The sequence below is a fragment of the Vombatus ursinus genome, unplaced genomic scaffold, assembly GCF_900497805.2.
Source record: "Vombatus ursinus unplaced genomic scaffold, bare-nosed wombat genome assembly UNPS02014770.1, whole genome shotgun sequence".
NCBI lineage: Eukaryota > Metazoa > Chordata > Mammalia > Diprotodontia > Vombatidae > Vombatus > Vombatus ursinus.
In genome coordinates this window covers 27635507-27647579 of record NW_020954548.1, presented here as the reverse complement: position 1 = coordinate 27647579, position 12073 = coordinate 27635507, and the positions used below count along the sequence as shown (strand labels likewise).

Below are 12073 nucleotides of genomic sequence, written 5' to 3'. Positions count from 1 at the left end.
ATCTCAAGGTATAAAGACATGCCAATCACATTGCCCAAAGTTGCACGGTTACTAAATGGTAGGGCGAGATATTCTGACTCCCAAGTTCAGGGCTACCATACCACACTTATTCTCTGTCACTAATGTCAAGGAAAGATGTATTCCCATCACACCGACCTAAATGACTATTGTCAGCTAGGAGAAAACAGCCCTTGGCATCCCCTGGAATCCACTAGCTGAGACCATTATAAATACACTTCATTATCTATGATTCATTTATTCATTATCTTCTTGTGATTTAATTAAAAGACTTTCTGTTCCCTCAAGAAAAAGTAACAAAGTTGAGAATACAAATGGGAAGAGTTACCGGATCATAGTTTTAGTGCTGAAAGGCACCTCAGATGCCATTTAGTCCAACCCCTTCATTTTACAGATGAGGAAAATGAGGCTCAGGGAAGTTAGGCGAGTTACCCCAGGTCACATGGGCAGTAAGCAACAGAGATGGGATGTGACCTTATGTCCTCTGATCATTTCCCACCTTATCACACTACTTCCCCTGCTCAGGAGACCTAGTTGCTGACAGATAGATACCCTTAATAACTATATGACTGTGGGGCAGTCCTATAACCTCTCAGGTTATATATATTTGGCATGTCAAATGGGCATAATAATATTCATGCTACCTATTTCATAAAATCATAGATTCAGAGTTTGGGGAAATCTCATTTTATAGATAAGGAACTGAGCCAGTGAGTTTTAATGACTTGCTCAAGCTCACAAAGGAAATATATGTCAGAAGCAGGATTTGAGCCTTCTTTCCTTGATTCCATAGCCAGCCCTTTCTCTACGATATTATTGCTGCCTCCTCCTACCACTCCACAAAAGTTTTGCAAAATGTTTTGTGAATCTTAAGACACTAAAGTACACTTAGGAAGACATTAAAGGAAGGGGATCAGTATCACTAATTTGGATACTTTCTAAAAGCCAATCAATTTTTCAAAGGTTTTAAAAAGTTAGTTTTTTGTAAGTTTGCAAGTTTTTGTAAGTTTTACTTGTAAAGTTATTTTTTTAAGTTTATCAATCATTCAAACACTTTAAAGACTGGTATTTTGAATATGAAAAGTATAGTTACACTGATGATTCCATGATCTCAAGAGCATTGGGACTCCTCCCATCCCTTCAGTGCCCCCAGGAACTCTAGGAGACCATGAATTATAAATAGTACTGACATGCTTTTGGTGATGGGCCTTCTACATTGAGAATTCCCAGTATCATTGAAATCACTGATCTTGAAAAAATATATAGTTATGAAGGGAGCAGTTTCACCTGTGAGGGATCAGAGGATTTTAAATTGCTGATGAAATTATCTAAACATAATAAATCAATCCCAAAATTTTAATAACAGCTTAATATAGCACATTTTAGAGATAAAGGTGCCATTATTATGAGGCTTGTAATTTCCTTCAATGCAATAGTACAGTTTTTGGTAGCAATACTTACAGTTAGGTTCCCAATAACCTTGCTCCCCCCTCCATCTTATGGATGTCAAAATTTTATTAAGAATTCACCAATCAATTCATTCAAATCAAAGTTTTGAAAATGTTCCTCCCTTCCCCCAATAGGGTCTATTACCCTAAACTATTCACGGATAGTCGAAGGCAGCTAGGTGGTGAATAGAATGTTGGGCCTGGACTTAGCAAGACACAAGTTCAAATCCAGCCTCAGAGACTCACTATCTGTGTGGCAAGTAATTTATTTAACCTTCATCTTCCTCAGTTTCCTCAACTATAAAACAAAGATAATAATAGTACCTACCTTCCAGGGCTGTTGTGAGGATCAGCTGAGATATCTGTGAAAGTGCTTAGCACAGTACCTGACACATAGTAAGTGCTATATAAATACTAGCTATTTGTTGATGATGTTAATTCTAAAATAAGGCAAATTTAGCTACTAAATTTTAATTCACTCTATTGATGTCCTGTGACTTTTCTCAGTCCAGGTACTCCATCTAATGATGCAGATTGCTACCTTTCTTCATTTTTGTATTGGCATGGTCTTTGGGAGTTACTATGCCCAAAATATCACCCCTGTGCAGTCCACTAGATTATTCTATCAAGTTGATGGCAAAGTAGGCAGGTAGAATACCCACTTTCCTTCAAAGCACAACTCAGGTACTACCTCTTAGACCAGGCCATTCCTAACTCTTCCCCCTTTGCTCCCAAGTAGCCCTCTCTGAAATTAGCTATATAAGTTCTCAAATAACAGAATGAATTTCATCACTGATCCCTACTTGAAACTTTTCTTCTGCTTGATAGGATCTGAAAGACCTCCCACTGTACTGGCATTGCTTTTGAGATCCCAGTCACCCCCATGCTCTGAAGCATCAAAACAGGTTTTTAATGGTAGGCCCCTGGAACGGATTAGCTGTCATGACCAATACATTACATGAGGAAGAATATGGGCTTCAGGGGTTACTGGGCCAAAAATGGGAATGCACAGAAAATTTTTGCTTAGTTTCATTCCATTCCTTTCATCTTCCATGTGTCTTCCTCTATGAAGGAACATCCTATTTTACCACATTTTCCCTTCTAGATCCCTCTGGAATGGAGCTTGACCTCCTGTGCCACTTTATAAGGAAAAAAATACACCACATACCAATAGTCTAGGGCCTAGACTTTTATTAAGGGGATTTGTTTTGTGAAATTTGGATTCAGTCAAAGGGCCCCAGTTGAGGACCTAGAGGGCCACATGTGGCCTCAAGGATACAGGTTCCCCAATTCTGGTCTAGGCTTTAGGTAAACCGTTACAAGGGCTATATTAGCCAACATCCTTCCCAGGAGACCTATGCTTAATTTTTTTGAGGGGGTGGGGGAGCAGAACATAGAAAAATCACTTAAGAGTTAAGGCCTGGGAGCTAAATCAATTTCATTTGCACAGCTACAGGAAAAAATCATACCAACAAGTTCCATTGTCAAAAACTGTCTCAAAAATTGTTCTGTTGGTCACCAAGGGGATGTTATTATCAGTAGCTTAACATAAACCCACCTCACTTAAGAGTACTTGATTAAGGGGCAGAGCCAAGATGACAGAGTAAAAGCAGAGACTTGCTTGAGCTCTCCCCCAAACCCCTCAAAATACCTGTAAAAAATGACTCTAAACAAATTCTAGAGCAGCGAAACCCACAAAAAGAGTGAAACAAATTTCTAGCCCAAGACAACCTGGACGGTTAATTAGAAAGGACTATTGCACCAGGCTGGGAGAGGAGCATAGTTCAGCGTGGGCATGCAGGCAAAGTCCAGGCCTCAATGAACCTGGAGCAGGCCTCAGGGAACTGAATCAAGGGGAGCTGTGGTGGTTTCCAGACTTCTCAACCCACAAACGCCAAAGACAACTTAGGAGGTCAGTAGGAAAGGTCTGTTGAACCATGGTGAGAGAGGAGCTCGGTCCCAGCCCCAGTCCCAGCGCAGCCCCAGGGTGATGGCTGCTTCTGGAGCTCTCGGCCTACAGATGGAGGGGGAATCAAGTGGCTGATCATAGGGGAATTGCAGGGATCTCTTTGATGGTGCTGAGGTAGGAATCTCTTGCTTTGTCGGTGCTTGGATCTAGGTCACAGTTCTGGGTGGTGGTCCTGGGGCAAGGAGGAGCGCTGGCATGGTGGAGCTTGTAGTGGCAGTGGAGAGGGAATCCTCCTCACAGTTTCAAGGCATGAAAGAATGCTTGTGGTCACTCATAGACCAGAGCACAGGCCAGGAAAGGAGTAAACACCTTGCCCTTGATCATACCACGTTGAAAGAACAGGAAATTTGCAGGTCCTTAGAAGCATCTCTGAAAACAGCTGCACAAAACCCCTGAAGCTTGGGACAGTACATTCTCCACACTGGAAGCAGACCCCTACCTTAACAAAGAGTTTAAAACTCAAATAATTGGCTAGGAACATGAGCAAAGTGCACAAAAAATGTCAGACCATAGAATCTTACTTTGGTGATAAAGAAGATCAAAAAATACAATCAGAAGAAGACAACAAAGTCAAAGCTCCTATATCCAAAGCCTCCAAGAAAAATATGAATCAGTCCCAGGCCATGGAAGAGCTCAAAAAAGGATTTTGAGAAGCAAGTAAGAGAAGTAGAGGAAAAACTGGGAAGAGAAATGAGTGATGTAAGAAAATCATGAAAAACAAGAGTCCTTGATTAAGAGCACAACCAGTGGACCTGTGTTCACATCTCTAAGTTCTGCTGCCTAGATATTCTCTAGAGACCCCTTTAGTTCCATAATCTATGATCCCACTTCATGTCTCCAGGTCTTTTTCTTCAACTGTAAAATGAAGGGGATGGACTAAATTATTGTTAAAATCCTTTTGGAGGGGCAGCTAGATAGGCGTGGTAGATAGAATCAGGAAGCCCCAGAATCAGGAAGACCTGAGTGCAAATCTGGCCTCAGACACTTGACACTTAATATCTGTGAGACCCTGGGCAAGTCACTTATACCTGATTGCCTCACCAAAAAAAAAAAAGGCCTTCTGGAAGGAATGATTATGTTAGGAAAAGTTATCAGGTTAATTTTCTAAGGATGGAGAAGATCAATGAATCCCAAGTAGATAATGATAGAAAGCTAATATATTCTGAATTTGAAAAATGACTTTAGGAACAGAATTTAGAGCTGGAAGGAATTTTATATCCTTTGAAATTTAAATCTATGGCTCTATGGTTTATTCCAATCTTTCCATTTAGCAGGTGAGGATACTGAGGTCCAGAGAATTAAAGTGACTTGGCCAAAGTTCTATGAATACTGGAAGTTAGGTCTCCTAATTAAGTCTAAGTTCTTCTAGCCTCATAGCACTGTTTCTTCTTATGGTACTCCTTATAAATTTACTCTCCTCATCATGAGGTTTCCCAACAAACACAGTAGAGATTTGTTACATGATTTCCTACTCTCTTTCTTGTACTTCTATCCTCTTTCCCTTCACCCTCCCTCCTTCCTTGTTTCTTCCAGGTGTCAGGGAAGGCATGGAGTTATTTCTCAGGCTCATCTCTCCATATTTCCATTACACTGTGCCTTCTACCCCACCCAGAAAAATTTTAAAGTATCAATGATAGCAGGAAGTGATTTGAGATACCTGCTTGATCCAGAGGAATAAGAGTAGTGTTCTAGAAAAGCCTGAACACAAACTTTTCAGGTAGGTAGAGGGTCAATTAGCTGGATCAGAAAATGAAATAATCTGGGATTTATTTCACATTATTCCTTTTCACAGGTTCTCTTTTCCCATCAAGCCTACTTAGTTCCCTATACATGACTTACTGCCTTTTCAAAGGTGGTCCCCATGTTTGAAATGGGCTCCCTTCTTACCTCTAGATAGCATCCCTTGGTTTCTGCAAAGCACATCTCAAATGACACCTCCTAGGCTAGATCTTTACTGATCCCTTTTCTACTGCACCCTTTGCCCCAGTCACCTTTCTCCTTCTTGAAACAACTTGGTAGTTACTTAATTATGAACATAGTGTATCACGCTAGTGAATGCAAGCTCTTTGAGGTCAGTGGATGTTTCTAGGTCCAACAAATAACAGTGCCTTGCATATTGTTGGCACATAATAAACATTTGTCGAACACTTTAAAAAACACTTGCTGGGTTATTTGTGTTTAGTCTTATTAATTGGAATTCTTTTAATCATTCCCAAGGACCCAGAAGAAGGGGTTGGGGGTAGAACTTACTGCTTATTGATCATTATGGATGGTATTCATCCACCAGTATGCTGACTAGACCTCCTGTCCAGGGACAGTGGCAAGGTTGGGGGCTCCCAACAGGAGAGAGTTGTTAACTTTGTTAATACTTTGCTGAAATTTAGGCAAATGTATCTATAGCATCCCACTGATTGGCTAGTCTAGCAAAATTTTCCAAAAATGAAATTAGATTTGCACAGTATAATATGACATTGTTTTGATGGAAAATCAGCTAAGTTTGAATCCTGACTCTGCTAATGCTGCCTGTAAGACTTTAAGGAAAGTCACTTGACTTCTCTGTGCTCTAGTTTCTTCATCTGTTTTAAAGAAGGGGGAAGAAGGGGACAGACTGAATGATCCCTCAGGTCCCTTCCAACTCTAAAGCTATTATCTGGTGATCCTAAAAAAGGGCAAGCACGCCAAAGGATAGACACCTGTCCTCATCTCTCTGTCCTTGGGAAATGATTTTTCAGCCTAGCAAAAGAACTCACATACTTGGTGCTCAATGCTGCCCAAATTAATGAAAGTAGACTACAACCAAATAGCCCAGGGGCAGTTTTTTCCTTGTGTTTCCTAGTCCTTTTCTACTTCTTGGTTACTCCTAGTCAGTTTTGAAATAATTTCACCTTAACCCAGGCAGGTCTAAGAGATAGTGGTTAAAACTCTTAGTAAGGAAAAAGCAACTCTTATTATCCCCTCCTCCCACTAGTTTTTGACCTTTACAAATGAGGCTTGCCTTTTCTGTCTTTTAGAGGACAAAACCTCACTTACCTGCCTGGCACTGTCATATGAACTTAATAAATGCCAGTTGATCAATTTTCATACTTCATAGGCCTTCAACCCCAGGTTTTGGCTGTAGAATGGCTCCTTGTTTGGTATCTACCCAAACCTTCCTAGGACTTAAAAGATGTGATTGGACCCCTCCCTCCCTCCAGTTCTCTAGTCTTCTCCTTTCCCTGAGCCTAGCTTCTTTTAGAACTTGTGACCACCAGTGCAAAGGGACCTCACTCATTCAGTTCCACTGCGAGTCCTCAGCTTCTGGCTCTTCCTGGAGTCCTATAGAAAGCCTCCTTCCTTTATTAATTCTCTATCCCAGGGCTGGGAAATTAGAGCAAGGCATCCTCTGTTAAACTGCAGTAAAGATCCACTGAATTGGAAGGGATTTCAGAGAGGTCCACTACTTCAACGTGTCCCTGAATAGGAATCCCGTCTCCAACAGCCCCAACAGGTGATAATCCAACTCCTGCGTGCAGACCCTCTTTCACTTCCTATTCTCCCATACCTCGGGGATGGAGAGCTCACTAACTCCTAATGCAGTCTTACTTGTTTAGGAAGCTTTTCCTTGCATCCTAAATCTGTTAGACTGCATCTTTCACCCATTGTTTCTACTTCTGCCCCCTGGGGCCAAGCAGAACAAGTCTAATCTCTTTTGCAGGTGACAGCCCTTTAAATACGGTTATCATGAATCCCCTCACTCAGACCCTCTCACTTATTACTGCCTCACTTCCTACACTTTTCTCGGCCCAACTCTGCCCCTTCTTCTAGTCTCGTGCTACCCATCCCCCCAAGCCAGGGGCGTCACTAACCCTCCCAAACCCAATCCGCTGGCCTACATCCCAAGTTCTGGGCAAAGGTCAGGGCACCTAGGACTCACCATCGGTCACCGTCAAGTCGGCATCTTCTTCCCCAAGATGCACCTCCAGCAGGAGGGGTTTCGAGTTGCGGCGGAAGGGCTGCAGGCCGTCCAGGAGCTGCTCCTCATTTACGAAGTGAAGTTGTACGAGGTACCGCAGCGGCTGTGGGTCCGGGTCCGGGTCAGTGGCAGCGGCCGCCACAGCTGCGGCCGCCGCCGCAGTCATGGTCGGGGCGCACTCGCTGCAGCAGCAGCAGCAGCAGCAGCAGCAGCAGCCTCAGCTCTCGCTCGCCACTGAGCCCCGGCGGCCGCGACTGCCGCTGATACCGCTTCAGCACTGCTGCGGGAAACTGGGTCGGCGGCCCGAAGGCCGGAGACGGAGGAGAGCGAGAGAGACCGCGGGAGCTGGGCGGCGACGAACCAATTCAGCATCCAGGACGCCTCCCGGCTCCTTCTGGCATCTCCAGGCCAGAGCGGCCTCTGGTGCCCCTCCTTTCGGGAAGAAAACAGCGGCCCACGTGGATGTCCTTCCGCGCGCGTGGGGACAGGGACACTTAGACGTGCCCCCGCCGCACGCCGCTACGCCACGGGTGGGGAACTCTCCTTGGGCCCGGCTTGGGGCGCTTGGCAAGTACCTGGTGGGAACTCTGGTTTGGAAGCAAAAGGGTGACACCTGCTGTTCATTGGGGCTGCACTAGCTGACGGACAAAGTGATTAGGTGAGGCCCTCAGGCCAGAGCTGGGCGGGGTTTGGAAAGCTAAGGAGGTCAGAGCTCTTTTATGGGCCGACTGGTTCCCGGAACAGAATCCTGGAAGCACATTCAATTCAGTTGGATTTAATTCATTTCAACAAGCATTTATGAAGCACCTGCTGCATGCCAGGTTCTTGAGAATAGACACAAAAATGGAACCTAACATTCCCAATATCTCAAGGATCTTATCTCATTTATTTACCAGGGAAAACACCCGGTGAAGATGAGGAAATACAAAATTTATACAAAGGAGTGGTGTGTGAGTGTGTGTGTGTGTGTGTGTGTGTGTGTGGCGGGGGAGAAAAGCCGGAGGCCGTGGGTAGGGTGAGTACCAGTCATTCTGGGAACTGGGACAAGCCTCGTGTAGATGGTGACAACTGAACTGACCTTGGGAGGAAAGGGCATTATTACTTACCAGGGACTTGGCTTCCTAGCCACGTTTATACCTTGACTGCTTTAACCAAATGACTGAGCGAATCAGCAGTGATGCTCGAAGGGACCCCGGTGGTTGCGTCATCCATTAAAAGAGGGAGCCTCCTGTTCTACCAAAAATTAGGTAGGGAAACTTGGCTGCAATTCTGTTACATAGGAAGGACCAAGGTGTCTTGATAAAAACTGACGCTCAACTTAGCTCTCAGCTCTTCCTACTTGCCTCTTTCCCAACAGGATATAAAAGGACGAAATTTATGAGGGGCAGCTGGTGGTGCAATGGATAGAACACCGGCGCAGGAGGACCTGAGTTCATATCTGGCCTCAGACACTTACTAGTTGTGTGATCCTGGGTAAGTCACTTAACTCTGATTGCCTACCCAAAAAATGAAAGAAAAAATGAATTTATGGTCCAAAAACTCTGGTTAAGACGAGTCTTTATTTAAAAAAAAACATTATTAAAAGGGAAAAAGTACCAGATTCTCCATCTTCTGCATTTCAGCCTTGGCCACGTACCTCATGCTGAATTAACATAGCTTTGTATCAATATCTGGAAGCAACTATTCCGTGTTCACAAGCTTCCTTCATAAATGTCAGCGGGGACCAAGCAGGAATTTTAACCTCAATGAATTACTTCAAATCAAATCAAGTGGGGCAAAGTTTCCAAAGCATCTTCTCTAACTAGGGATCTCCACAGTGCTGATCTAATTATAATATGGAAGATTGGCAATCTATCAGCAATGAAAAGGCCCTCCACATTTGCAATCCCAGGTTCCAGGGACATCTCAGTTAATTCCCTTGGCAAATTCTACTTTATTCAGCTGCAAATGCCTAAATTGTTCCAAGCCAATGACTCCCAATTTAACAGTTCATGGTAAATGAATCCAGAAATTCACTCTAAATAAAAAAAGATCAAATTCAAAGTTCAGCACCTTTATAGAGATGGAACTCTCTTCTCTCATCAATGACAACCAATCCAGTATGCTATGAATAATAAATTAATCAGTTTAAATGCCCCTGATAAAACAGATCTAATTAGGACTATATCAAAGCCTAATTTCAATCCCATTCAAATTTGCAAACCATCAAATTCATTTGTAACAAAATTCTGCCTGTGAAGAACTCCCACTAATAGAACAAAAATGAAAAATATAGAAGTTAAAAAAAAACATCACTTTATTCCCAATTGATTCTTTGTTCCAGAACCCTCATTAGTTCTTCTAAATTTTCTGCCCTCAACTGACCACATCTCTCCCTCTATCCACTCTCTCAGCTGACAACTTTGACATGTTTAGATGAGTAAAGTGAGGGTTATACTTGGTGACTTTCATCTTGTTCTTTTCTCTATCTCTCACAATCCCACTACTTTCTTCTCGCTCCAGTTTCAGATGAAGAGATGAATCTTCTTATCAATATCAACTTCTGTGTTCATGGTTTTAAAAATTTATTTATTTTTAACATTCATTTTTTAACATTTTGGGTTCCAAATTCTTTTCTTCCTTCCAGCTCCGCCCCCATGTATTGAAGAAGCAGGCAATAAGATGTCAATTATATATGGGGAAGAATGCAAAACTTATTTCCATATTAGCATGTTGCAAAAAAAAATAAAGAAAAATAAAGAGCATTAAAAAAATCTATGCTTCAATCCACACTTAGAGTTAATCAGTTTTCTCTCTGGAGAAAGAAAGCATTTTTCATCATGGGTCCTTTGGAATTGTGTTACATCATTGTTTTTATTAGTGTAGCTGTCTTTCACAGTTGATCATTGTTATAAAATTGCTGTTCCTGTGTACAATGTTTTCCTGATCCTGCTCACTTCACTTTGTATCAGTTCATATAAGTCTTCTGAGGTTTTTCTGAAAGCATCCTTCTTATCATTTCTTTCTTTCTTCCTTCCTTCCTTCCTTCCTTCCTTCCTTCCTTCCTTCCTTTCCTTTCCTTTCCTTTTCTTTCTTTCTTTCTTTCTTTCTTTCTTTCTTTCTTTCTTTCTTTCTTTCTTTCTTTCTTTCTTTCTTTCTCTCTTTCTTTCTGGAAGTAAAATAGGTCATTTTTATTACATGAAACTGAAAAACCTTTGCACAATCAAAACCAAATGCAACCAAAATCAGAAGGAAAATAGATATGCCACAGCAAGTTTCTCTGACAAAGGCCTCACCTCACAAATACATAGGGAACTATGCCAAATCTATAAAAACAAGTTCCATTCCCTAGTTTACAAAGGTCAAAGGACATAAGAAGGCAGTTCCCAGAAGAAAAAATCAAAGCTATCAATTTTCACATAAAAAATGCTCTAAATCACTACAGATTAGAGAAATGCAAATCAAAACAACTCTCAGGTACCACCCCACCCCGACCAGAGTGACCGATATGACAGAAAAAGAAATAAGACAGATACTAGAGGGGATGTGGAAAAATTGGGATGCCAGTGTACTGCTGGTGGAGTTGTGGACTAGCCTACTCTGGAGAACAATATGGAACTACACCAAAAAAGCCATAAAACTGCATACTCTTTTTTTTTAAATAGTATTTTATAATCATCATCATCATTATTATTTCTTACCAATTACATGTCAAGATAATTTTTAGTACTCATTTTTACAAGATTTTGAGTTCTACATTTTTCTTCCTCTCTCCCCTACCCTCTTCTGAAAATGGTAGGCAATTTGATATAGGTTATACATGTGCTATCACATAAAACATATTTCCATATTAGTCACAGTTGTGAAAGAAAAAACAGATCAAAAGGGAAAAAACACAAAAAAAGAATAAAGTAAGTGAAAAAGTATGCTTCAATCTGCATTCAGACTCCATCAGTTCTTTATCTGGATGTGGATAGCATTTTCCTTCTTCAGTCCTTTGCATTTGTCTTAGATCATTATGCTGCTGGGAAGAGCTGAGTTGTTCATAGTTGATCATCACAGAATGTTGCTGATACTATGTACAATGTTTTCCTGGTTCTGCTCATTTCACTTTGCCTCAGTTCATACAAGTCTTTCCAGTTTTTTCTGAAATCTGCCTGTTCATCATTTCTTATTGCACAATAGCATTCCATTACATTCATATACCACAGCTTATTCAGCCATTTCCCAAGTTATGGGCATCCCCTCAATTTCCAATATTTTGGCACCACAAAAAGGGGCTCCTTTAAATAGTTTTGCATGTGCCAGCCCCTTTCCCTTTTTCATGATCTCTTTGGGATACAGATTTAGTAGTAGTATTGCTGGATCAAACCTGCTTATCATTTCTAAAATCATAATAGTATTCCATTCCAATCATATGCTGTAACTTGATCAGTCATTCCTCAATTGATGGGCATCCCCTCAGTTTCTAATTCTTTGCCACCACAAAAAGATATGCTATAAATATTTTTTATATACAGGTCCTTTTCTTTGATCTCTTTGGGGGTACAGAACTAGTGGTGGTATTTCTGGGTATGCACAGGATATGTACAAGGGTATGTACAGTTTTATAGCCCTTTGGGCATAGTTCCAAATTGTTCACCAGAATGATCAGATCAGTTCACAACTACATTGACAGTGCATTAGTGTACCTGTTTTTCTATATCC

At 41.6% G+C, this 12073-nt stretch overlaps 1 protein-coding gene across 1 annotated transcript in view; it reads right to left on the bottom strand.

The window, feature by feature from the left end:
* LOC114043926 (histone-arginine methyltransferase CARM1-like) overlaps positions 1-7553 on the bottom strand; it is a 243762-nt gene extending 236209 nt beyond the window's left edge. The window contains exon 1 of the mRNA XM_027863178.1: positions 7349-7553. Within this exon, the coding sequence (XP_027718979.1) occupies positions 7349-7553 (205 nt within the window). The remainder of the gene's footprint in view (positions 1-7348) is intronic.
* Positions 7554-12073: the final 4520 nt, after the last annotated feature.